Source organism: Lutra lutra, chromosome 7 (genome assembly GCF_902655055.1).
Source record: "Lutra lutra chromosome 7, mLutLut1.2, whole genome shotgun sequence".
Lineage (NCBI taxonomy): Eukaryota > Metazoa > Chordata > Mammalia > Carnivora > Mustelidae > Lutra > Lutra lutra.
Window position 1 is genome coordinate 145,310,165 of NC_062284.1, and position 27,643 is coordinate 145,337,807.

Here is a 27,643-nt window from a genome sequence, read left to right on the forward strand (position 1 = left end):
TAAGTTAAATATGATGGAAATTTTTAGCAAGATACTAGAATTCCAATTCCTGTCCTTGTTCAGAGCTTGTTTTCCTGGCAGGCTGTGCGTGTGGTAGTGGAAAGGATTGAGTTAAATGAGGGAGCTTTCCTATAGGAGACACATCTTAAGCTGTGTTATAGTTGTAGAGTAACAAGTAGGGAAGTGGACATTATTTTGTGTGCGTTAACAAGTTGAACAAAGGGTGAAGCAGGGAGGGATAAGGACCCGGGGCGCACGGAGCCAAGCCTCTGAAGCACAGTGTGAGGCAGGTGGGGGAGCCTTCAGGAACAGGCCAGCAGGTGACCAGAGGGGCCAAGTGGAGAAGTTGAGTGGGAAAAGTGGGATTAAGTAGGGCCTAAGACCATCCTTTGGGCGGGGGGAGAGAAGAAAGAGGTTGGGATTGGTAGAGTAGTTAAATATATTCTTTATGGGACAAGTTTCTCAGGCAAGCATGGATTTCCTTCTTTTCTTTCCATGAGAGTAGTGTATAAATTAAATGCAGAGGGGTGAGGTAAAGCCGCAGTGCGCAAGCTAAGTTCTGGAGTAGAAATCCATTAAGTAAATTCCCACCATTTTCGTTGTCCCCTGGCCACCTAACTTGAACATTGTCTGGTCTCGTCACAGTCCCATGTCTGGCATCAAAATGGTTTCTTTCTTTTTTCCTGATATTTACTTTCTGAAGATGCATCATATGGTTTCTGATTCCTGTAGATCTCATTAGTCAAATGTTTGGTCGCTAACTTCCATGGCAGCCTAAGCAAAGATTCTCCTTTCCTCTTCCATCCTCAAAACCAGACTGTCATTTCCCTCTCCCATAGACTGCTTAACTCTGAGTTGACATGAAGCTAAAAGCTTATTGTGTGAGATTATGTGGATTATTCAGTGCATCTTTTAAAATATTTACATTGCAAGATTCTCTTTTCTGATTCCTGTATGTGTATTTGTTTTAACATTGTCTTTTTCCTCATGATTAAGAACTGTTAATAACTTGAGTATGGTGTGGCAGCTGTGCTATATAGCTTATAGGTATTTTAATAATAGTCTATTCTCTGGTAAAGTTTCTTTCCTTTACATTCTCAAATCTATCAGATTTCTTCTAGTTCAGTGTTATTTAATAGAGTTTCTCAGTAGAAGACAATTAGAAGTTTCTAATGTAAATGTTGCTTCATGACTCTTCTTCCTTTCAGAAATTCTTCTAAATTATTGAACTGTTCTACCAGATTCTTCTTGATCTTTAGGAAATACAGTTCTCTGAGGTACAGAGTCAGACTTTTTAAAAGGCTGTTAAGACCAGGATCTACTACTCCCTGCTCCTGGCTTGTGTTTGTATGTGTGCACATGCTCTTCTAACTGTCCCTTCCTGCAGTATTCGACTCACTCTTTGGAAATAGTTTGAAGAATTCTCTAATTTCTTTGGAGTCATTACCTGTCTGTGTCCTCCCTGCAGACACCTTCCCTGGTGGGACTGATTCTCCTTATCCCAGCGTAGGCCTCATTGCTTCCATTAGCTTCAGTCATTTAAATGCTTTGCTTTTGAAAGTGGTTTTTTGTTGTTGTTATTGTTGTTTGTTTTGTCTTTTATCTTTAGCCAAATAGAGTCTCAATGTCAAAGCACTCAAGACAAGGCCCAAAATTTGTATAGTATCTGGATTTTCTTTTTCTTTCTATCATAGAAATTCATTGAAAAATTGTGGGAAATTATTAGAGGCTTGAATGCCAAACTAGTCATATTTTTTACTTTCAGTTAGGGCAGTAAGTGTTACAACTTTCTCACCCTTAAAGTAGATGCTGAGTCTTTAATCAGATCCACTGCTCCTTCTCTGTGCCCAGATGACTTTTTAACCAGACAGTTCCTTTCTTCTCTCTGTAGAGAGATGTAGATCTTTGACTCCTTGACTAAAATCCCTGTGAGCTACAGGATGCCTGGATCCCTGTTAACTTCTGAAGAAGGACTTTCATTTTCGTTTTTAACCATGAATATGTGGGACTTTTTTCTTATATGCGTGTATGTTTATGCAGAATTCCAGCGTGAGCATGGCTAGTAAAGGCTGTGCGAGTTTGAACTGAAGCTGTGTGTATCCTACACAAGCTCTTGTGCTGTTGTCCAAGTCCTGCTGTGAGCATGGGACAATGTTTAAAATTCTCCCCATTGGCCATGTCATTGTTTAATTTTAAAATTAATTTTATGGATTGATTTTTACCAGTGTAGTCTTTCTATTTTATCAGCTTTGCTGTATGAAAATAAAGAAATCGTTGTTTAAAGAACAGAAGTTACAGGATTTGGCAAACTGTTACTTTGGCTTGAGTACATGTGAACTGTTTTCTGAGTTAGACCATTGTTTTGACACCAGGCGTGCCAAAATCCAGCTTCCTTTCTGCTACGTCTCCTAATGTAGTTATTCTGCCTTCTTCTGATGGCAGACTCTGACTGTGGCCCATTTCCAACAGTGACGAACAGTCCGTATAAACTAGGCATGAGAGAGTGTAACCACAACTTCAGTTGTGTGATTGTGTCACAATTGTGTAGTTCTTTACAGTGAGTTTTAAACCAGTTAGCGCAGAGACTGACACATGATGCTGAACACATCCTAGCTTATGGATGGACGTACCAGTAAACCATTCAGATGGGAGTGTCAAGAATGTCTTGAGTGTCTTAGTTTACACTGACTTCTTCATTATTTTGCTAACCTACACACATAACATGGACTCTGTCCTGCTCTTTCTTATACTTTTAGATATGTCCAGAGACAATTGAGGTGTTCAGTTGAGGGCCCCCAAAGAAACAGTGTGATATAGTTATAATAAAGCACAACAGAATCTTTTCAGAGAAGTTTTAGGTATTTGATATTCTAGGTAAGATTTTAAAATTGTAAAGTGTCTCTATTATCTCATCCATTTATCCCTTTGTCCTGAATCAAGGTACAGGGATTGAGCAGAGAAAGTTCACACATGTATCTTTTGGTTATATATATATATATATATTTTTTTTTTTTAAGATTTTATTTATTTATTTGACAGACAGAGATCACAAGTAGGCAGAGAGAGAGGAGGAAGCAGGCTCCCTGCAGAGCAGAGAGCCCGATGCGGAGCTCGATCCCAGGACCCTGGGATCATGACCCGAGCTGAAGGCAGAGGCTTTAACCCACTGAGCCACCCAGGCGCCCCTCTTTTGGTTATTTTTTTAATTCTGCCTTTGCCCAATTACTGAATGTGGTTTGAATCAGCAACCAAAACATTCCGTATCAGTGTTCCAATATGGCATAAATGTCATATCAAACGAATTCAAAATACCTATCCTTTAGTAACTGTAGGTAGAGTAGAGTTTCCAAAAAAGACAATCAGACATAAATACGGAGCAGTCAGATTAACAAGAATCTCGTACAACTTGAGTTGTCAGAAACAGGTTATTTGCTGCTATTTCTGCTGGTTAAGGTTTGAAATTGGTTTTCCCAGGCGCCTAGGTGGCTCAATCGGTTAAGCATCTGCCTTTGGCTCAGGTCATGATTCTAGGCTCCTGGGATCAAGTCCCGCATTGGGCTCCAGGGAACCTGCTTCTCCCTCTGCCTCTGCCTCTCTCTCTCTCTCTCTCTCTCATGAATAAATAAAATCTTTTGAAAAAGAAAATGGTTTTTCCTTGGGCCCAGAAATTCTAAAAATGTAATGCAGCTGCTGTTTTGCTGATGTAGATGATTATGGACTAATCTATTAAATATAATCACCATTTTTAGCACTTTTTGGTTGGTAACACTTTGTCCAGTTTTCTCAGCAACCAACATGATGACCTTTTAGAATATACAGCCCAGTGTGATATTGGGGTTGTCTGTTGTAAACAGAATTTTTGTGACTTAAGGGGCACCTGGGTGGCTCAGTTGATTAAGCGTCTGCCTTCGGCCCAGGTCATGATCCTAGGGTCCTGGCATTGAGCACCACATCAGGCTCCTGACTCAGTAGGGGGCCTGCTTCTCCCTCTCCCTCTGCCTGCTGCTCCCCCTGGTTGTGTGCACACTCTTGCACGCTCGCTCCCTCTTTCTCTATCTCTCTCTGTGTCAAATAAATAAAATCTTAAAAAAAATTTTTTTTTGTGACTTTGTACAAATTTGAAACTCAAAAGACATTTAGTGAGTTTACTGTTTCCTAAATCAAGGCTCTAAGCCTACTGTAGAAGTAAAAACAAAAACAAAACAAAACAAAAAACCCCACATGTCTTGTTGCTTGGTTTGTGAAACTCGTGAAGTGACAGGGATTAAATTTCTAAAATAATTCATTTAATTTCTTTCAGGATTAGTGTGTCAAAAATTTAAAAATTTACAATGAAATATCAACTTACACTTACTTTTTTTTTTTTTTTTTTTTTAAGATTTTATTTATTTAGGGGTGCCTGGGTGGCTCAGTGGGTTAAGCCTCTGCCTTCGGCTCAGGTCATGATCCCAGTGTCCTGGGATCGAGCCCCGCATCGGGCTCTCTGCTCAGCGGGGAACCTGCTTCCTCCTCTCTCTCTCTTTGCCTGCCTCTCTGCCTACTTGTGATCTCTGTCTGTCAAATAAATAAATGAAATCTTTAAAAAAAAAAAAAAAAGATTTTTGGGGGGTGGGAGGTTGGGGGCACCAGGTGGTGGGTATTGTAGAGGGCACGGATTGCATGGAGCACTGGGTGTGGTGCAAAAATAATGAATACTGTTATGCTGAAAAAAATAAAAAAAAAAAAAAAAGATTTTATTTATTTATTTGACAGACAGGCATCACAAGTAGGCAGAGAGGCAGGCAAAGAGAGAGGAGGAAGCAGGCTCCCGGCTGAGCAGAGAGCCCGATGCAGGGCTCGATCCCAGGACCCTGAGATCATGACCTGAGCTGAAGGCAGAGGCTTTAACCCACTGAGCCACCCGGCAACCACCCTCCTTTTTTTTTTTTTTTAAAGCTTTTATTTATTTGTTTGAGAGAGAGAGAGAGAAGATAGAGCTATGGAGGGGGAGCAGAAGGAGAGGGAGAAGCAGACTCCACCTTGAGGGCGGAGCCACACGTGGGGCTTGATCTCGGGACCCTGAGATCACGACCTGAGCTGAAATCAAGGGTCGGCTGCTCAACTGACTGAGCCACGCAGGTGCCCCTTACACTTTCCTTTTGAGAAAGGTTTATAACTTTAAGGAGGGTCACTGTTTTGCTGCAAAGTATCCAGTCTTGCCATGCTTATGTGCCTTATAGGTCTTCCCTACACAGTCCAGCCGTTGAGCGGGGTGCCTTGGCAGGGAGTAGATCAGGCATCTTCTTGCTCTGTATGCTGACTAAAAGCTCTTTCCTTCTTCAGGTCTTTGGGATCATTCATATTCTCCAGGGAAGAAGCCAGACAACCCATCATCCTTTCTTCCCTTGCTTTTAATGCATGCATTGATCCTAGCTCCCAATTTGAGCAAGAGAATGTTAGCAGCTGGGCAGAGGCATCAAGTGGGTTGACCCTTGACTTGCCCTAAAAAGATAATAGAGCACAGGGGCGCCTGGGTGGCTCAGTGGGTTAAGCCGCTGCCTTCGGCTCAGGTCATGATCCCAGGTCCTGGGTTCGAGCCCCACATCGGGCTTTCTGCTCAGCAGGGAGCCTGCTTCCTCCTCTCTCTCTGCCTGCCTCTCTGCCTACTTGTGATTTCTCTCTGTCAAATAAATAAATAAAATCTTTGAAAAAAAAAAAGATAATAGAGCACAAAAGACAATCGTATTTATCTGTAACTTGTTTAAAAATGAAGTTGTGTGTATATATATATGTATATGTATGTTTATATGTATGAGAAACAAGCATTTCTCAGATAGTTGAATCACTCCTTATTCTGCTGTTTTCCCTCCGCTTCTCACTACTGCACTTGACTAGTCTTCAAAGAGTTGAGGGACTCCTGGGTGGCTCAGTGGGTTAAGCCTCTGCCTTCCACTTGGGTCATGGTCTCAGGGTCCTGGGATCGAGCCCCGCATCGGGCTCTCTGCTCAGCGGGGAGCCTGCTTCCCCTGCTCTCTCTGCCTGCTGCTTTGCCTACTTGTGATCTCTCTGTGTCAAATAAATAAATAAATCTTTAAAAAATAAAAATAAAAAGAGTTGAATCAGGGGCACCTGGGTGGCTCAGTCAGTTGAGCGCCAACCGATTCTTGATTTCGGGTCAGTTGTGATCTCAGCGTTGTGAGATTGAGCTCCACGTCCGGCTCCATGCTCAGTGGGGAGTCTGCTTGGGATTCGCTCCTCTCTTTGTCCCCCACCCCTCGCATGTTCTCACACTCTCTCACATAAATCTTTTTTTGAAAAGTGTATCTTTTGAGTTCCTATAACTAAAAAAGTACAGGGCAGGAGTCAGGGTCCGTGTCCTGATTCCGCTTTCTCTGTAGGGGTTTCCTGGTTGGGCTCAGCAGCATTCGGCTTGGCATCTTCCCACACTGAGCTCTCCTCAGACAGAAGCCCTGGGCTTGGCTCTGGGTCCGTGCTGGTGTGGTTCTGGCCAGTCTGTCACTGGCCCGAGTGGCTGGGAGAGTCTGGGGTGGAGTCTGAGTCCAGAGCCTCAGAGCTTGTTTCCCCCACAGCGGAATTCAAGTGTCGCTGGCCTGGGAGAAAGAGTCGATGCTGAATGGCAAAAACATGAAACCGAATCTGTCTTTATCTTCATAAGGCATTTGTTTCCAATTCTTCTGTGACTATATTAGAGCCCTTCTCCCAAGTCAGAAGACAGAATTCTCAAAAATGCAGGGACACATTATCTTCTTGAGAAATTTATTATAGACACATCTCCTCACCCCCCCCCAGTCACGACTGTCAGAGCGCCAGGGACTCCCGAACTTACCTTTTCAGTGAGGAGAGCATTTATTGAGCACCATGCTTGCAGGACAGTCTAGCAGGGAAGGGCCGCTGTGATATAATATGGGGCATAGTAGCAGATGAAGGTAATATAAAAGGGGGTGATTTGCTGCTGATGGGAGAGGGCATCAGGGGAAACTTCATGGAAAGGGTGACTGCGTTAAATTTTGATGACAATCGAAGGTGCTTGTTCTCCAGGCACAGAGAATAGTTCTATGAAAGTTATTTGACCTGATATATGACCAAGGGATTGCACATGATAGGAGCTTCCAAAAGTCAGGTTCCCAGAGGTAACAGTAGAAGGTAGAGCCTGGAGATGCAGCCAGGGCTGGGCTGTGGGTGCCTGAGGGTGCAACTAGGAGTTTGAGGGGTTTGAACTTGGTCCTGAAGAGACAGTGTGCTTTCGAAAGGCTATAGCCCATGAGCGCCCAGTGAAGGCCAGGAGACCAGTGAAGACAGGTGCTAAGGTATAGGCCAGTGTGGGACAGGAGGGAAGACCTTGTGTGGGGAGACCCTGGGGTAGAGGTGGGGAGGGTGTACAGACTGATGCGCAGGATCAGAATTCTGAATCCCTGGCTCACCTCAGAGGAGAGAAACTGCCTCTTTTGGAACAAGGACAGGATGACTGAGCTGGAATTAAGAAGCAGCGTGGCCATGGTAAGGCTCCTTCACTCCGGGCCAGGTGAAGCCGCCGGGGTCCACAGCCACGTCTGTTGCTCTGTTTCTTTGTCTGCGAGCAGTTGAATTACTCTTGCTAGATTTTCTGCCTTGAAAAAAGGGTCTCTATTGACCCCGTAGGGATTTTGACTTGTTTATAAAGAAGTGAATGCCCTTTGCATAGGAAGATTCTCATCTGTCTTTAAACAGCATAGGACCCTTGGATAAATGCACCTAGTTACTATTCCTTTCCTTTTACTAGTCCATTTAAACTACGTCTGCGCTGGGAGAGCAGGTGGGGCACAGTGTGCTCACGTTGTGGGTTCACTTGACCACTCTAGTTGGAATGGAGGCCTCTCTTTCGGGAGAGACTTGGTTTTGTACACAGCTTAGAAGACACTGCCCCTCTCATAAAAATATTCAAACAAGATGTCATTTTTCTTCTTTAAAGCTAATAAATCTTTTACTGTTTGGAAAAAAAGCAGCTACAGGTTAGTAATTGCTGCTGAATCCCTAAAACAGGGTTAAGAGATTTTTGTTCTAAGGCAAAAATGAGATGGTTTGGGGAGGAAAGTGTGTGCTTTAAGTAGCAGGTCGCTCTTTTTGTCACTGCGCCATCATATTGTTGTTTCTGCCTCTGCCTGAACCCAAACCCCCTCCCAGCCTGACAGAACCGTTCGCTTAGCAGCTATAGCCCTGCTTCAGTTTGTGCCACAGCTTCCACCTGTCGGCTGAGACATCAGAAGTCGATGTCCATGTCAGCCTCTGGGCACCCCACGATGATGGTACCTCCAGTAGACAGTGAAGGAGATAACAGCAAGGCTGTGTAAGACAACTGCACATTCCTCTTGAGACTCGTGTGTGCCCGCCGCTGCTCCATGCTGTGCTGTGGATTTATAGTCCACGGGTCGTTACTCTTGTGCGCAAAGTACCCTTCCTGTGTGTGGTTTTAGTTAAGTGCATCCTGTGTCATGGTGTCCTTGGTCATCTATGTGTGTCTTCATGCCTTTGCATACTGCAAAGGGTTTAAGCAGTCCCCCTCCTCTCTACAGTGCTCTTAGCATGTGGGATCTGATAGTAAACGTGCCATTCGTGTTTGTGTGCTTCTAAAATGTTTTAGTTGCCTATTCTTCGATTTCACCTGCATAGCCTGTTTCTTTTATATTGGCAAGGTTCTCTGCATGTAAGCAACTTTGAGAAGGAAGCAAAGGGAAAAAGCTTGAGTTAGCCATTCCTTTGTCCTAGAATTTCCCTGCATTTATCTTGTCCTTGAAAATATGTACGTCCTATTACCTTAAACCCCATGAGGCTTGTTTCATTATATACTATTTATTTGATACCCTCCTGTTTAGCTTCCCTTTTGGTCCTGAACCCTATAAAATACCCCCGTGGGTCTAGACATTTATTATAACTGTTTTTTTCCACCATATATAAGAGGTATATTGTAGATTTTTGTGTGCCATGTTTGCCACAAAGCTGGGCTTTTGTGAACAAAGATGTGAGACTGTTCTGTTCTGATCTTCTAGCACTATTCCTGATCCGAGGACTCCAGTTGCCTCGACGCACAGTGTCAGCAGCGCAGCCACGCCAGACCGACTCCGCTTCCCACGGGGCACAGCCAGTCGCAGCACTTTCCATGGCCAGCCCCGGGAGCGGCGGACTGCCACGTATAATGGCCCGCCTGCCTCACCCAGCCTGTCCCACGAAGCCACACCATTGTCACAGACTCGAAGCCGAGGCTCCACTAATCTTTTTAGTAAATTAACTTCAAAACTCACAAGGAGGTAAGTGCTGGGTTGTGCTGGTGGTTTGGAGCAAATATAAGAGCAAAACGAGAAACGTCTTCTCTGTTGTGTGAAGCAACTACCCAAATACTTTTTTTACTTTGTCTTTAACCTTTTTTTTTTTTTTTTTGCTGAGAGAGATCACAAGCAGAAGAATAGAGGGAGAAGCAGGCTCCCCACTGAGCAGGGAGCCCAATGCGGGACTCGATCGCAGGACCCTGGGATCATGACCTGAGCCGAAGGCAAAGGCTTACCACAACTGAGCCACCCAGGCACCTTTCGCTTTGTCTTTAGCTCATGTTTTTCTGGTTTATATATAGAACTTTATACTTTAAAACCTTTTGGAGTAGGAATTACAGAGCTCAGAATCTTCACAGCACCACAAGTCCTCCAGCACTAGGGAGGCTGTTGCACACTTCTGTCCACATGGCATGTTTACTGCAGTTCAGTAAAACCCCACCTCCAGTACAGGCTGGCACTCCAGGGGCAGTCGCTGCTGGAGACAACATGTGGTCTGGACATGGAGGAGAGAGACATTTCTTCTCTTACCTCTCTCACCTCCTGTCATTGTCATTGAAGAACACTAAGTTTCCGAAGGTCTAAATCTCAAAACTGTTCTCTCTGTCAGTAAGTTATAGTAAGAACAAGGTAACTTGCTTAAACATATAGTTTGGCAGATAAAATTCCTGATTTCTTCTCAGCAAGAAGCTAGCATCTGTGGTCTATAAAAATCCTTTTTCCCTTTAGGTACTTTGAACTTTATTTCCATAACCTAATCTGGAGGCTGCAAAGGCTTAGAATCATTGACTGCTGTAAGAGGAAGAAGAAAAAGTGCCTCTATGCACCATAAGCACACAGGCAGAGGCACCATTAGCTGGGACCATACTCAGGAGACCTGAATGCCCCTGTACTTTCAGGATTCCCAGAAGAGTTTCTCAAAAATTGAGCCTCACAGGCACCTGGATGACTCAGTCTGTTAAGTGTCTGCCTTCAGCTCAGGTCATGATCCCATGGTCGTAGGATTGAGTCCGGCATCAGGTTCCCTGCTCAGTGGGAAGTCTGCTGCCCCCTCTCCTTCTGCCCTCCCTCAGGTTCTGCTCTCTCTCACTTTCTCTCTCTCTCTCTCTCTCAAATAAATAAGTAAAATCTTTAAAAAAAAAAAAAAAAAAAAAGTCCAGCCTCACTGTGGATTAGTATGTCCAGGGCATCCTGCAGCTCTCCGTGTCGCAGACCCTCTTATGCATCATTTTTATTTTACTCAGAACAACAGAGTCTGATAGGCTGGCACCCCCCTCCTCTGTTTCTCCATATTCCCTGTGGCTCACTAGCTGGCTGCTGTGTTTCCTGCTATCTTTGGTATTTAACCTATAAGCCAGATCCCACTTTTCAGTCTCCTTAATTCCTCCAGTAATGTTACATTCTTTTAAATCAATCACCTGAACTTAGCCGAGTCACATTCAGCTGTCTTTCTCCAGATAATCTGCTTGTTGTCAGGACACTGGCGACCAGATTAGAGAGGACTTCTGCTCTCTCTTATCATTGATTGGAGGTCAGAGGGGGGCCAGAAGTTACAGTCCAGCCTCTTACTCTACCCCTTTGCTGAGACCCCCTGTTCCCAACTGGGCAGAAGAGTAGAATGGTCCAAAGGACTTTGCCAGGTTTGGGGCACCCACTTGGGACCAGTAAGAGAAGCAGGGAGCTGAATCCAAGAAGGGTCTGGTGACCTCCAGAATAATTTCTTCCTCCCTTTCAGGGTTATCCTATGGACTGTCCCAGGCCTCTCTGTTCCCTAGTTTCTTCCTTGTGGGCTAAACTGAAATGGAATCTGCCTCTGAAACTCAGGTGGTAGGGGAAAGAGCCACTTACCGTCCTGCCGGCTGTTAGCTCCCTGGCCTGGCTTACTGCTGACTGGCGGTATACACTGGGAGAGCCCTGGGTGCGGTGGGGACGCACCCAGTCAGATCTGTCCGAGCTAGTTGCAGGACAAGCCGCTGTTTGTCTTCACACTTCAGTCTGTAATGGGCTCTTTAAATAAAACCTTACATATCAAGAATATCCTTGAATTTATTTGTTACTTTGTGCTCTTTTTTGGTCATCCTAATGCTATCATCGTTACAGGTAGCATAGCTAACGTTTACTGATTGCTTATCGAGTGCTAAGGTGAACAGATGTCTATAGACTTACAGAGATGTACTTGTTTTACGTTGATAAAGATGCACATGGCTATGCACACATTCTCGTACATTCGTTTAATCTCCTTCACAGTCTGCCTGCGTGATAGATATTATCCCGATTTTGTAGGACCACGTGGGAGATGAGGTTCAGAGAGTTTAAGGCACATGTTCAAAGTTATACACCCAAAAGTTGCTGAGCCAGGTCTGTGCCTCCAGAAGAGGCCCTTCAGTCTGCTGTGTGTGCTGCCCTGCAGGGCTGTCAGGGACAGTGTGGATCCTTGTCCCTCATTTTCTAATGTAGTTTATTTCATGTCTTTGAATTAAAATTGGAGACTGAGCTTTCTTGGTTTAATTTTAGAAAAATCTTAGGGGTTATCTTATTTTACATTTCCAGGCAATTTCTACCCCTAAAGATTGGCAGAAATAGTCTTCTATTTGTTAAAGTTTGCACACTGAGGTCTGTAGCCTCAGTTTACTGTCCTTTAGAGGTACACTGACACAAATAAGTGTTAGATCAGCGAAGGCTGCTTATCCCGCCCTAACAATGACTGTGCAGATCAGAGTCCTGGTACCTGTGAAAGCGGCGGCTCAGGGGCGCTTATGTAGGTGCTGCATCGGAAACTGCTGAGGTTTGGTGGGAGGAGAGCTGGCACCAGAAGGTCTGCATCTGCTCTTGGCTCTGACTCTGCCCTGGGTATGTGGGGCTTCAGAGAGCTGTGTGCTCTCCAGCCATTGTCGGTAGTCAGAAGGAGTGGGGCTGTCCCATCCTGGGGGCAGGCCCGGCCTACATAGGGTGCTCATAGCCTATAGACACGATGTTCATGCCTCTTTGTGCCTCAGATTGGTCCACGGGTCCCTGGGTGCAGCCTCAGTCCTGCCGCTGCTCCTCTTTATATACCACCGGGATTCATGGCAGGAAATGTGAAGAAAAACAGTCCCATGGCACTGGACCAATAACCCTGACTTTCCTCAGGTAGAAAATTGGGAAATGAAAATACATTTTAAAGACCTTTTAATCAGTTTTCAACTAAAATAATCTTTTGCATAATTCCTGCCTTATATTTATGTAGTGCTTAATTATTTACAAAGTACTCTCATGTGCATGATCTTCTCTACTACGTGTAACCCTGCTGTGTACCGCTTCTGATTTGATTACGAAGTGGTTGGCTGGCATCAGCACTAGTTAGATGTTTTTTAACTGGTTGTATCTGAGGCAGTGCCAGCTTATCCATGTTAGAAGAACAAGTCCAAGGCCTTCATCCCTTCGTTCACGCAGACTGAACCCTGTGTTTAGTCACAGAACTGGGAGGTTGCAGAAATCGTAGGTGAGCCAGCCTGCACTTGCCCAGGAATGCTGACCACATGATCATGCAAGCCCGACTCGTAGTTTGGAATTTCTTTGTCAGATTCTGTTCAGAACAGCCTAAGTAAGCATCTCCTTAATTTTTAATGAGCAAAGCCCCTTCCAAATACAGCTCTTCCAGTTTATTCCATAAAACATCAGTTGAAACCCCCATTATCTTATCATTTAATATCCATTCATTTTGCCATCTAAAACTCTGAAAAGTCCGCTTCATTTTAAATCCCAATCACTTAGTTTTTTCTTAAAAAGTGATTTATGTCCTACACTGTAATAGACATTCTGTGAATGTTTAAATCATCTTCCTGAGATAAGTAAAGGTTCTCTTAATGGTTGAACATTTTTAAATGAAATTTTTAATGTTATATAAGAAGGTGAGGTTTTTGTTTCTAAGACATTCTCAAGAGGATCGAGAGGTGTTACCCTCTTACTTTAGCGTACTGCAGATGATTTCTGTCACTTCTTTAACACAGGATGTTGGATTTTATCATCTTAAAGTATATCTATCTGAGAAACCCTTAAATAAATTTAATTACAACTAATGTCAATATTTACTGCTGAATTTTTCTTACAAGTACAGATTTTTACATAACTCAGTTACCTGTAATTTTACTTTTTCAACAAATGTCTCTGTTCCATTGTTCATTAGAAGAGGAGCCCTGTTTTAGTTGTTGTTTTTCTTTCTCTCTATAATTGACTAGATTTTCTATTTAATTTGTGCAAGTCATTTTTGTTAATTTTTTTTTTGGCTTAATTTCTTTTAGAAACATGTCATTCAGGTTTATCAAAAGGTAGGATTTATATATACACATTTTTTTTCCAATCCTTACCCCAAAATGGCTCCTGCAATTAACATCAGGTTTGGCTTTCTAGCCTTGTTTTTGTTTTGTTTTGTTTTCTTAAAAACTAAACTTTCTGCTCAGAACTAAATACTTATTTCTTTGTAAGGAAACCTTGGAAAGAAATCAATTAACTCTGTCAGGCATTTGTAAAGGGACTGTGGCACCCATGTAACAGTAGGCCTGTGCATGCTCTGTGCATTTTCTTTCTTTGCTAGAATTATTTAGCATCCAAATAATTCTGTCTTCATACTAATAACACTTAGCATGCTTCTGTTTGAAGAATGAGTTGTTCAGTAATATTAATGTACAATTACTGATCGGCCTCAAGCCCGCAGAAGGTAAGTGGTAACTGTTGCCATCTTTTATACCATGAAGGATTGAATTAGCAAAACACTTTAAAATGACTGGGAAATTAGCTAATATTTTTACATGCGAAGCAAGCACAAAATTCAAACCTATAGCCTCATTTGGTTTGAGGTTTTCAGAAATAAAGATGTGGACAGCTTACAGCAGAAAAGTTTTAATATTTTCAGAGTTGAAGAGTAAATAGTATTCTGTCTAAAACCTGCTTTCCACCAACCACTGAAGGAAGCAGGCCTTACTACTTTACTGAAAGCATGTGGTAAATCTTATATATTCCTACCAGATGATTATTTTTTGATGATGATAAGTCAAGAGAACAAAAACGTTGCTCACTGTCTTGGAATGCACAGGGAATGAGGCAGAAAATCTGCCATTTGGGCCACCTGTGCCCAGAAAGCCAGGCTATGGGGGTCTGTGTGTTGATGAGGTCAGTGGATCACTGAAAAGCTGTGTGAACGTGAGCTCTTTGTTAAAACTGTGGGAGGAGCGCTTTCTTTCTAAGGGAAATTCCACCACGTGATTGTTTTTTAATCTTCCCAGTTGCCAAATTTTTCCTTGCACAGGAAATTTGGTAGTTGGAGGTAGGATTTAACTGATAGAATTCATTTCCTTTTAGTTAAAACCCATTACACTTTGGGGCAGGGGTTAAAAAGTCAGAATATTTCCAGTTCCAGAGCCAGGCAAGAGTACCTGTTGCGGATGTGATGCGGGTGTGCAGCCGGGGCCCCCCACCCCACCTGCGAGCACGCATGGAGAAGGATGGTGTGGGCCAAGTCACCCCCTTGACGGGACGAGTTTAACAAGCACAGCCGGTGACCTGAACTGCTTTGGATTTGTTCATTTCATGACATCTGTATTTGTATATGGGTGGTCGTGTACTGGTCTGTAAGATTTCTTTTCTCTTTCCCACTTCTCTGTGCTTCTGCATTCTGTTCGTTGAGGCTTCCAACTGAATATGAGAGGAACGGGAGATATGAGGGCTCAAGGTGAGGGAAATGATTTTTACTTAAAATATTTTATAGGTATTTACCTTGTGTGTGTGGCAGAAACGATGCTCTTTTCTGAATGTCCTGCATCATATGCCTGCTGTCAATGTAGGATTGCTTGGTGAGGTCCGCGTTCTGTGGTTCTTGGAGCACCAGTGTCACTGCTGCCGCCTCCCAGTGGCCACTTGAGGGCGCCAGAGTGCCATGGCTAACCGCTGGTGAAAGCCTTCCACCTCCCAGCCTGACTCAGGCTTTCCACTGGTGTTTGGGTGTTGAAATATGGGGCCCTCCTGCCTGGGCACTGACAGCCTGAAAGTAGCTCTGGGAGTCAGTAGGAGCACTGTTGACGTGTCCATAACTCCTGCATGATTCTGGTCTCAAAGAATGAAAGCGGAATATTGAGGAGAATTTTCGTGTCTTAAATTAGATGTTGTTTTTTTTTTTAAGATTTTATTTATTTACTTGACTCAGAGAGAGAGAGATCACAAGTAGGCAGAGAAGCAGGCAGAGAGAGGGTGGGGAAGCAGGCTCCCTGCTGAGCAGAGAGCCCGACTCGAGGCTCAATCCCAGGACCCTGAGATCACAACCCGAGCCGAAGACAGAGGCCTCAACCCACTGAGCCACCCCAGGCACCCCTTAAATTAGATGTTTAAGAATGATTATGTAGTCAAGCAATTTGCTTTTACATTCTGTAGATCATTTCGTATTTCATTACACAGGTTTGGAAGTTGGCGGAGTTCACCAGTCAGGCTCAGACAGGCCTCCGTGGTTGCAGATCTTGTCCACTTAGGCCCTTTCGATACCAGTTACCAACATGCTGTCTCAGGTCCCTGTGAGCCCATTTGCTCTCCTGCTGGTCTTTTTAAAGCTCAGCTCTGATCATGGGACTTTTCTGAATGAAAACTTGCAGTGGCCCCATTGCCTGATCTGCCCTGGGTTGCCTTAACAGCCTTGGCCTCTCCCAGCCTCACCCCTACCCCAGCTGAGACGTCACTCCCAACCCAGGCCTGCCCGTGCCAGCCTTGAGCAGGCTCCAGCTGTCCTGAGTTTGTCTGCCACAGGTACTCAGCGGTTTTTGTGGGGGTGATGCTGTGCCCCCAGTTCCAGTCCATCTGTACACTCAACATACTCTGTGCTTTCCATACATCCTCACCTTCCCTTATGACATATCCCCGCCCCCCGTGTATTGGAATCCCATCATTCTTGGTAGCTCTTTTCAGAAGCCACCCCTCCTGGAAGCCATTTCCTCATTCGCCTGCACTCCTCCCTTTAGAGGGCTCCACCTGTCTGTCCTGCCACCCTCTGTGGACTGTTCATACCTTTCCTGTACTACTGCTGTTGCCTTGAGTTGGTCGCAGTCTTCCCTCCCCCAGCCCCAACTTAGCTTGAGCGCTTTTGTTCATTTTTGTAACCTATTTAGTGCCTAATACAGCATTTTGTACGTAGGAAGCTTCTGACCAGTTTGAATGGATTTTTAACTAAATTGAATATTCTGCCACCACATGGGCAGCCACGTGCATAGTAAACCTGTGGTCCACCCTCAGCTCTGATGAATTTGCCATAGGATGAAGTGTTTTTAACATGCATGTACTGGGTGTTTTTAATACACAAGAGTGTCAGGCATTGTCCTATAACTAAAAGAGTGTAAATAAAAGTTTGTAGCAATGATGATTAAATGCCACGAGGAGCAAAATATGGTAGACTCAGAAAGTCATGGACTTTCTAGAGAACTGTGCCAGGGGCACCACTGTGATATCCCCTTGTAGATGTTCGGACCACCCCTTCTACTCTGGGTCAATAGAGGTTGCATTCAAATCCGTTGTTGGAGTGCTCTGCTCTTCAGCAAATAGGCCTTAACATTTCATTTTTCTGCTTCAGTAGTAAGATAATGTCATCTAAGAATTATTTTTAACCATAGAATTAGCGGTTTAACAAAGCGGCAGGAAAAATACTGAGGTAGGTGGAGGGAATGGAGAAAGCCCCCCGCCCGCCCTCCCACTGTATACACAGCATCAGGGGCCACCTGTGGGGAAGGTGATTTTGAACTATGTGGAGGCCCTGGCTATCCTGAGTGAAGGTTATGAAGAGCCGACCCAACAGGAGAAGTGATGGTGCAGGGGCAGCCGTGCTGGTCAGAGCCGGAGGCTGGCCTGCTGACCCCGCCTCCCTAAGCTGGGCCTTTGGCGGCCTGCCAGCTCCTTGCCACCTGCAGTCAGCCTGGAGGGGAAATCTGGGCTCTTCTTGGAAACATGCTCAGCTCTGTCCTTCACCTGAGTCCCAGGGATTCTGTTTAATAGATTGTTTTCTTCATGTTATTAAGTATAGATGGCCGGCAAAGATTTTCCAGCCAGGTAGAGCTTTGCCTGCGTGGGTCATGGTTTGAAAGGGGGGGATGAGTACTAGAGGAATGCTTCTCAGTAAAGGAGCAGATCACCACATGGGAGCCTATGCAAGAGAAGTGTGGGGGTCAGTTATTCTGTTAGAGCAAAGATGTTGATTATAAACTAGCTGGACTATAAAAGGTTGGTTTTTCTGTGCAATTAAAAATAAAGCTGCCTCTGTGCATTTCAGTCGCAACGTATCTGCCGAGCAAAAGGATGAAAACAAGGAAGCAAAACCTCGCTCCCTGCGCTTTACCTGGAGCATGAAAACCACCAGTTCCATGGATCCCAGTGACATGATGCGGGAGATCCGCAAAGTGCTGGACGCCAATAACTGTGACTACGAGCAGAGAGAGCGCTTCTTACTCTTCTGTGTCCACGGTGACGGGCACGCGGAGAACCTCGTGCAGTGGGAGATGGAGGTGTGCAAGCTGCCAAGACTGTCTCTGAACGGGGTCCGGTTTAAGCGGATATCAGGGACATCCATAGCTTTCAAAAATATTGCTTCCAAAATTGCCAATGAGCTAAAGCTGTAACCCAGTAATTACAGTGTAAATTAAGTAGCAATTTTAAGTGTTTTCCTGAACACTGATGGAAATGTATAGAATAATATTTAGGTAATAACGTCTGCATCTTCTAAATCATGATATTAAAATATAAGGACGAGAGCACGCCTGGGAGCGGAAGCTGGCCTTTTTTCTACGAATGCACTACATTAAAGACGTGTGACACGCGTGCCCTCTGTCTTATTTCCATTGCCCTGAAAGTCAGCGTGTGACATCATCGCCACGGGCCTCCTGTCTGTGTGGTGTGAGCGTGGACTGTGCGTGTGAAGTAGTGCATATGGACGTATCTCCTTACACTGGCAGCCAGAGTTGTTACAAGTACCTCTGTGGGAGATCATTTGGTGCTAAAACATTAAAATTGCCAAGGAGGAAAATATTGAATTACTACTAAGAATTAACCTTAAGACTAGTTGATAATTAATACAGGTTTACAGTTCATGCCTGTGGTTTTGTGTTTGTTGTTTTGTGTTTTTTTAGTGCAAAAGGTTTAAATTTATAGTTGTGAACATTGCTTGTGTTTTTCTAAGTAGATTCACAAGATAATTAAAAATTCACTTTTTCTCAGTAAAATCTTGCATTGTCTCCTAATACTGTATTTAAGACTCAGATTAAGGCAGTGACTAAGAAGTATGTTTTTGCCTCCACCACCAAGCTGACTGAACAAAAGCAAATGGAAAGTGATGAAGGCCTGGGGCCGCTTTGTCCTTACCGCGGAGCCCAGCATTTTGTGATTACTAGCATCTTTTTTCTCCAAAGGCAATAAAGGGAGAAGTCGGCCCTCCTGGTGACCAGAAGAGGAAGGGAATCAGGAGCCTCCGTGAACCCGTGTGGAGAGATGCCAGGTCTTGACAGTTCTGGGTTCTCCATGAAGTATGTAATTTTCCTCTCTTGGGTTCTTTTTTTTTTTTCTTTTGTGATTCAGAGCATAAATCAATTCTACAGCTTTTTTCTGCCGCCTACATGGTTATATAGAGGGAGTAATGTAATGAATTCATCACTTAGGGTGACACTTCAGTCTCCTGGGAAAATTGCCACATTGATTGTTGTGCTCTTTTGAGTTCTGGGTTTTTTGTCGGTGGTCCAAGTATGGAAGTCTGGACAGTCACTCAGCTCTTCGCTGCCACGGGCAGAAGACTGTTTTAGGTGTTTGGGGACGTGTCGGTGAACAAAACAAACATCCCTCTAGCCTCTTGAAGCTGATGTTCTAATAGGACTGCCGTCTGTGAACGGTAAGTCAAGTCGGAGCAACTGAGAGGTCAGTGCCAAGAAAAAAATGCAGAGTGGGCTCAGGCATTCCTAGAGACCTGAGGCCTGGTCCGTGCCGTGTTAAACTGGGGGGATGGGGTTGTGGCTTGTCCTCTCAGGGAGCAAGGAGAAGCCAGGAAAGCCTTTCAGAGGCTGTAGGCGGCCATCAGGCAAGAGTTACAGCCGCCCAGTGAGACTGTGGCCCACCGTGGGATGTCCCGAAATAAGCAACTGCATTTGCTCTTGGGCCGGCTGTGGACAAGTGAGCAGAAGCCCAAGGCTGTGCACGTTTTGGCCCGAACAGCAGGAAGGACAGGTTTGCTGCCCATTGGGATGGGGCAGCTTACTGTGGGGGGAGGGTGAGCAAGAGCGTGGTTTTGAATGCAGTGAACTGGGGGGTCCTTCAGACACCATGTGGAGACCCAGGAGGGACCCCAGAAGCCCTCAGCCCCTTGGGTGGATCCTATGTGGATATGGGACAGAAGCTCCCAGAAAAGGGGTGTGGCCTGGGAGGAGCAGTGAGGCGGGAGGGGCCCCGCCCTCAGGGTTGGCTGTAGACCTGACTGGGACTTTCCAACCTCCCTTGTTAAACAAAACAAAACAGGCCCCTTTCCCTCCTTTCACCTGGGGAATTTTAGTTCCTCCTCCAGACCCAGTTCCTTTGCACACCCACTTCTCTCACAGCTCAGCGTGCGCAGCAGGCTCCTCCCCGCCACTGCCCTGTGGAAATGTGCAGAGGGAGAAGCAGAGCTCTGCTGACGTTCATACCTAGGAGCCGTTCTCACAGTTTGCCATAGTTTTGTCCTCAAGGACACACTGAATACTGGAAGTTAGGCTCCTTTGAGAGAAGTTCATTCCCCGTGTGCTCTGATGAGATGACCACTCTGTGTACATGTTATTGTTGGTTGTTGGTTTGTCAGAAGCGTGTGGGCACATTAATGCACTACTAAGCCGGCGAGAGCCGGGTACTGTTCACAGAAGTCGTTCAGGTGGGTCTCATTTAAAAGCCTCTACCACTGACTTGACATCGGTTTCATTTCAGTGGCAACAAAGATAGCGTTGCCTTTACTGCAGCTAAAACATGAAATCAAATCAATTACTAAGGGCCCCTGCCTTTCCTTTAGAATACGTTTTTATTCCGCATACGTGAATTTTGGAAAGGAATATTCTAGAGTACTTGAAAATCACTTCAGAGGCAATGATAAGGCCACATTTTTCCCTCATTGACTCCTCTGAGTCCCTCAGAGGTGAGGTAAGGAATGTGGTGGGGGTGGTGCTACTGTTTTTATTTACATGACAAGAGTGTTGTGCTACTCCTGAAACCAGTTACTATTCCAGTTACGCTGACTCGCGTCTGGATCAGGCAAATCAGAGGACTCAAGACAGCATTTTTTTTTTAAGATTTTATTTATTTATTTGACAGCGAGAGAGGGAACACAAGCAGGGGCAGTGGGAGAGGGAGAAGCAGGCTTCCTGCCCAGCAGGGAGCTGGTGCGGGGCTCGATCCCAGGACCCTGGGATCATGATCTGAGCCGAAGACAGACGCCTAATGACTGAGCCACTCAGGTGCCCCCACAACAGCATTTCTTAATGATTTGTCCGGCCCCTGGGCCATCCTTTCATTTCTAAGAGTGAAGACCCAGGCAGAAAGCTGGGAGGGAACATGTCTGCCTGTGAGAAGCACAACCATGACTGTTCTCACAGTGTGTTTCCCCAGAAACCTAGGGAAGGGTATTTGAAAGAAAGATCTCGCTGCGTGTGCTTTATGAGCACTTTACGGTTGCTGTGGAAACCGTCCCTGGAATACCCTTTCCTGGCTGTTCCTGCTCTGTGAGTGGCGCGTGGTGACCTCAGTGTCCACAGAGTGGGGGACACTGGGGTGCAGGGAGATGTGTCTGCCTGCTCAACACTTGGCTTTTTGCGGGATGTTTTTATTTTGGGGGTTGGGATTTTGGTTTATTTTTGCTGATTTGCCATGAGACCCTTTAAAGAGCTCAAGAGCCCACTTTATATTGGGGGAATGGTTGCTCTCAAAGGGAATGATGGTGAGTGAAGAATGTTCTTTGCAGGTGCCCTGACACTGCACAGATGAGTCTGGGTGTGACTCTCCCCAAGAGTAGAACCTGGGCATTCTCTCCAGTCAACAAAGAGGACAAGATTTTCACAGCTTTGTAAATGAGTCTTTGGTCTACGACTTTGAGATACCAGAACCTGGGGTGGGGGGGATAATCCCTCAGAGGGAATGCTGCCCCTGTAGGTGTGATGGCGCTCCCCTGGGGGAAGCTGGGCTTGATCAGTGTCAAACCAGCATTGTGCTCCTTAGAAATCAGAGCTCTTGCAGGGCATCTGGGCCTGGCTTCTCCCCCTGGGGAAGGGCGGTCACATGGGAAAGAAACCATCAGAGAGACTGGATGGGGAGGTTTGGGCACGGGAAGAATGGGAAGGGGATGGGGGGCGGGGCCGAGACTCTGAAGGTGGGAGCCAGCTTGCTAGGATAGCAGAGTGGACACTGCAAGGAAGCCTGTATGAACTCCCAGTCACAAGAACTCTGCGGGGAGGTGAGCTGCTGGCAGTGGCAGAGGTGCTGAGGTCTGTCCGCTGGTTACTACAGTAGGGTCTAGATGGCTGGGAAGGCTGGTGTTGGATGGGTTTTAACGGGGCAGGACCTCTTAGAATTCACTTTACTCAGACATCAGAGCCCTGTCTAAACCTGAATTAGGCAACGTGGCTTAGCAGTTGAGGTGTATGGCCTTGATCAAGGCAGCCTGGTTTCCAGGCTCTGGGTTCTGGGCTCTGGGTTCATGACCTCAGGTTGTCTCTATAAAGTACGGCAGTAATGGTCTCTCACTCTGGGTCATTGGCAGAGCCCACCAGGTGGCAAGTACACAGCGGGGTGCCTGGAGATGCTAGTGACTACACTGCTCGCACAGGTGCAGGTCCTTTCTTTTTCTTTTTCTTTCTTTTTTAAGATTTTATTTATTTGACAGAGACCACAAGTAGGCAGAGAGGCAGGCAGAGAAAGAGGAGGAAGCAGGCTCCCCGCTGAGCAGAGAGCCCGATGCAGGGCTCCATCCTGGGACCCTGAGATCATGACCTGAGCTGAAGGCAGAGGCTTTAACCCCCTGAGCCACCCAGGCACCCCGGTGCAGGCCCTTTCAAACAGAAAGTCAAGCTAACCCTGTGCCCTTCCGCCCCACCCAGCGTAGCCTGAACACTGAAGTTCTTGAACACTGGGCTCTCTGCCCTCCCAGCTAGGACTTACTAAGGAAAGGGGCACCGGGGTGACTCAGTGAGTTAAGCATCTGCCTTCGGCTCAGGTCATGATCTCAAGGTCCTGGGATGGGGCTCCTTGCTCAGCGGGGAGTCTGCTTCTGCCACTGACCCTCCCCTCTGCTCGTGATCTCTCTCTAACTCTGTCAAATAAATAAATAATCTTTAAAAAATAATAATAAATAAAAATTTAAAAATACTTAAACATACATACATACTTTAAAAAGGGGAAGAATTCCCCCAATTTCTAAAATGTAGAATTCTGGTCTCTGAGCCTGATGTTAGGAAACCAGCATGTTCCGTTGTGTTCCAGGCTCCCGGTGTTGGCATATGTCCTCAGGAGACCGGGAATAGTGAGAGTCTGGTGGAAGAGCTTAGGCAGAGGAGGCAGATGGTACCCCCCCATCCTCACCCTACCCCACCCCACCCTCCCTTCAGACTGTTGGCCACCTCTCCTCCAACAGGCCTACTGTTGCCATCACTTTTATTTTTTATTTTTTTTTAATTGAGGCTTTTTTTTTTTAAGATTTTATTTATTTATTTGACAGAGATCACAAGTAGGCAGAGAAGCAGACAGAGAGAGAGAGAGGAAGAAGCAGGCTCCCCGCTGAGCAGAGAGCCGGATGCAGGGCTCAATCCCAGGACGCCGGGACCATGACCAGAGCCGAAGGCAGAGGCTTTAACCCACTGAGCCACCCAGGCGCCCCTGCCATCACTTTTAAAGATTTATTTTAGAAGGAGCAAGAGTGAGGGGAGAGGCAGAGGGAGGGAGAGAGAGAGAATCTCCAGCAGACTCTGCACGGAAATCGAGCATTGGATGCCCAGCCACAGCTAAGCTGCCCACATGCCCCTGCCATCACATTTAAAATCCCATCGGTTCAGGAGTGCCTGGCCAGCCCAGAGTCTGCAGAACATGTGACTCTTGATCTCAGGCTCATGAGTTTAAGCCCCATGTTGGACATGGAGCCTACGTTTTAAGAAAGAATAAAGTAAAATCACACCACACCACACAGGCTTTTCCAGCCAGCTTGCCCAGGTCTGTCATCCCACTCTCTGCTGCTTCATGTTGTGCTAAGAGTCAGCAGCGTGGACAAATGTATTTTGTCTCTGTATCCACTCTCCCTGTCCTTGTTAGAAATCAGGCCCCAAGGGGAAGGGTGGTTTGTGTGTTTTTTCCCCTATATCCAGGTACCTAGAATAGTGCCAGGTACTTAATACAAAATAAGTATTCATTTAAAATAATGATGATGGTGTTGATGGAGGAGGAGAAGTAGTAGTAGTAAGTACTAGTAGTAATAGTTGTAGAATGGGCAAGAAATACCTGGAAAGCACAAGGCAATTTCAGTGGCTTCAGTCAGAACTCTTACTGAGGTTCCCCCATAGCCCCAGGCCCAAGGATGAGGCAGGCGCAGCCATAGGAACTGGTGTTTTGATTTGTGGCCCATCGTCCTTGGTCTCCAGCAACCGTCTGAGTCAAGAGAACTTTCTGTTTTATAGACAAGGCTCAGAGGTGGGCTGGGAATGTGCTTTTCTCTTCACTGAGTTGTCCAAATAGCTGATGCCCATATTGTGTCATTCGGTCAAGTCAGGCGCAAGACACACCAGTCCTTGGGTGGGTGCTGTGGGCGTCCAGGATTAGGTCCTGAATCATATGACATTTGCCATCCGATGTGAAACTGGGGGTTTAAGCTCTTGGCTTAGACCCTTAATCCGTGTCCCACACTGCAGAGATGCACAGCGTGATGCTTAGGTTTCAGGGCATTAAGAGAGCAGCCGTGTGAGGCTTGGCAGTGGAGTGGCAAGCTGGAGGTCGGAGAGTCTTTGGGGTGTGAACAGTAGCCCTCAGCTCCCAGTGCTTGGTCACAGGCACCAAGCCAGAGGGGAGGCAGGAGGCGCAGAGCTCGGGTACCTCCTGCCTGAGACAGGGAGCCTGCTCCTTGGGGTGAGACTAGATAGAGCACAGCTTGCTGAGATGACCCAGGTCTCTCCGGGAAGGCTAGGGAGTTTGGGCCTACAGGAGGCCCTTCCACGGCTGTTGGCTTTGGTTGGATTGCTTTGTTGATTTGTTTCGCTGTTTCTGTGGTGGGGCTTGATTGGTTACAAATTCTGAGGTTCTCATGTCTTTTTCCAGCTCCCCAGATACCCATCGCAGTGGTTTGTGGCCGTGGTGAGATATCTTCTCACCAAGTGGGTTGACAAATAGGTGCCTTCCTGGGGGGCGTCACTGAGAGCAGGGACAGCTGATCATGCCGCAGCCCTTCCCTCAGCTCGTGCCTTCTGCAGCTTCCTGCTCTCTGCCTCCCACCCGCTGAACCCACCTCTATGTGCTATTTTAAGCCAGAGCTCTAGAACGCATCCCTCGAGCTGGAGGGGAATGTGGAATTGCTCATCAGGAACTTGTCCAGCTTCTGCTGGGCACCTTCAGTGCTAGGTTGTGCACATGCACGTGCACATACCCTGGGCTGGGGGAGGGGGGCTGGCAGAGAGTCCTGTCTGGTCCTGGATGTTCCTGATGCTCAGGCAGCTTCTTGCCCAGCCCTGGTGGCCTCCTGCTCCTAGGAGGTTTCACTAGTCAGGGCTCAAGTATTTGAAGATAAAAATTGTCTTTCTTCCCGAGTTTTGCTTCTCCAAGTTAAACTGCCCCAGTTCTTTTCAGGTGTTTCAGGACAAAACGTGAAGATTTTTCATGGTGGTTTGTTCACAGGTTGGTTCGACATGCATTTTGGGGGGGTCAGAGTGAGACAGCTACTCTGGAGGGCCCTATGCTGAACTCTGGGGGTCCAAAAGGAACTACAGTAAAACCTAAGTCTGCTAATAGCTCGCTCTCACCGGGAGAGGCGCACAGAGTCTGGGAATGTGGTATGGTCAGTGCTACACGAAGGGGAGGAGTTGGAGGTTCCAGGGGCAGCCTGAAGCACCTCCTGGTCTGCTCGGTGGAAAGGGAAGCCGTGAGTGTGCAAAGGCAGCCATGGAAGGCTCATCCTACTTCAGACTCAGGGCGTGTGTGGGGGCTGTGCCATGGCCAGTGCCGTGCTGGACAGGCTCTGTCTTGTCACCATCCCAGTAAAGTATGTCAGACAATGCACCTCTGTTCTCTTAAGAGGACTTTGGTCCAGTACTTTCTCAGGAAGTGACATGGCAGGATTGGGATAGAGTTCTGTCGCCAGACAAAAATAGACCCTGCTACACTAGGAAGCCAGGTCCCAGGGACCAAAGTGGAAGCATCCTGGCCAGTGTGGGGCACCGGCATGCTAGCTCCTTCCGGAGTGAGGTCTGCACTGACTTGCCTCTCCTCACTCTAAAGGGAGCTGCCAGCAGGCGTGGGTAGGTGCGAATACATTCTTAAATCCGACGTGTTTTGCATGGAAATAAGCTGGGAAATAGGAGCTTATGCAGTCATGTTCATGAATATGGCACCCAAAATCCTTTGGTAGACGGTGCCCCTGAGGGCCATTTCCCAGTGCGGCACCAGGAGCTGCTCTGTGTACCCCGGGGCACTGCTCAAGCTCGTCCCTCCTCTGCTCCTGTCCTCTGGCCAGCTTCTGCTCACTCTGCAGCATGCAGCTCATTCGTCACCTGCTGCCTCCGATCTCTGCAGTTCCCATCCTCTCAGCCCGGTGCCCTGGGTCACTGGGTCCTCCCACCTTCTCTGAACTCCGGAGAATCCTGTTGGGCTTGTCTTGCGGCCCATCAAACAGCGGTCCAGCCTGTATGTAGCGGGCAGGGGTTCTGCTTTCCAGAAAGGCGCTGCCGTGTGTCTTTTGTCCCCACATCACTAAATATGCAGGGCACATTTTGTTGGGTTGCATTTCCTGGAATCATGTCAGTAATGTTAGACCAAAACACCGGAACTGGGCCAAGTCCTGTTGTCCTGTGTTCTTCGGGCTAGGAGAACAGAGGAAATAGTAAGCACTTTGGCCCTCCTTTCTGGTCTCCAGGAAGAATGAGGAGGAGGAGGCAGGACCTCTGGCCTCCCCCTACCCAGAGCATTTCCTCTCTAAGGTGAGTGCGTCGCTCTGATTCTTGCTGCAGCAGCGCGGACGGAGCCTGTCGAGCACAAAGTCCACAGCTTCGAGTGTGGTTAAACATGGGCCACCTTCATTATTTCTTCTCGGAAGGGTACTGCGTTTGAAGTGCTTCTGAATGTGTTGGGCAGTTGGTGGGTCAAAAGTATTGACAAAACTAGACTTTTCACTTCAGTGAATACTTAATGGACATTGTCTTTTGTTGCTAAGTCGTGTGTTTCTAGAATAACCCCAGGGGATGTGTTAACACAGGCCACCTTTCCCAGTAATGGAAGCAGCCCGCTTGGGGTGGGGCAGGATGGATGGAGGAAGACCCAAAGCCTGACCCCACAGTCAGGGTTCTAGAGAAGATTCACAGCAAAGCAGGTTATGACAGGAGAGTGACTAAAGGATAAAGCCCAAGGACAATGACATGTGAGGATTGAGGTCCTTCCCAAAAGGAGGGCTAGGGCAGGCGGGGAGGGCCTCCCGGGAATTTGGGCATAGGTGGACCTCCGCTAGGGTGGACCAGATGTGGAAAGCAGGAAACAGGCATGCAGAAGGGAGCTCGAGGTCAGACCAAAAGCAGCAAATGAAAGCAGGCCTGGAGGTGTTGGTGTCTGCCGTGTGTCTCTGGTCTCGCATGTTGCCGTTCTGAGTGCACACTGGCTTTGGGAAGGGGAGGGGTAAAGCCAGGCTGTGTTTCTGGAGCTACTGGATTGAGTTCCAACTAAAGTCTTGGACAGATTTACCTCCAAGTCCTGCCAGACCAGCAAGCCTTGTAGTTGGGTCCATGAACGGCAGGGCAGCACCCCAGTCCCCATCACCACAGCAGGAGTGGTGCTAGCCGTGGCACGTGTGCATGCCAGGTGCGTGCACTGCACATGTGGTGTTTGTTTGCTGGCCCTAGCTGGCCCTTGCCTCACAGCCCAAGATGGCTGCTGGAGCATTTTTATCCCCATGGTTGCAGCCGCCTCAGGGCGTCTCTGAAATGTGCTCCTCTAGCAGTGCAGCTGCGTGCTGGGCTCAAAGCCAGGGTTGTGCTCTGAAAGGAGAAGGGGAGAATGGCTACTAGGAAATGGATTTCTTGTTATGAATGGGAGGAGCTAGGAGTACTTTAAGCTCTTCTGGGTCTTAAAGTTAAATGTTTAAGTTGAGCCTTAAGTTTTGA

General features: G+C 46.6%; 1 protein-coding gene across 7 annotated transcripts in view; it reads left to right on the forward strand.

Moving 5' to 3' along the window:
• MARK3 (microtubule affinity regulating kinase 3) overlaps window positions 1-18,122 on the forward strand; it is a 126,153-nt gene extending 108,031 nt beyond the window's left edge. For 3 of the 7 annotated variants that reach the window (XM_047738361.1, XM_047738358.1, XM_047738364.1), the window contains 4 exons: window positions 9,024-9,281; window positions 13,580-13,606; window positions 14,962-15,006; window positions 17,578-18,122. In XM_047738361.1, coding sequence (XP_047594317.1) covers window positions 9,024-9,281; window positions 13,580-13,606; window positions 14,962-15,006; window positions 17,578-17,923 — 676 coding nt within the window. In that variant the 3' untranslated portion in view covers window positions 17,924-18,122. The remainder of the gene's footprint in view (window positions 1-9,023; window positions 9,282-13,579; window positions 13,607-14,961; window positions 15,007-17,577) is intronic. The other 4 variants (XM_047738362.1, XM_047738363.1, XM_047738360.1 and 1 more) reach the window with 3 other exon arrangements.
• Window positions 18,123-27,643: the final 9,521 nt, after the last annotated feature.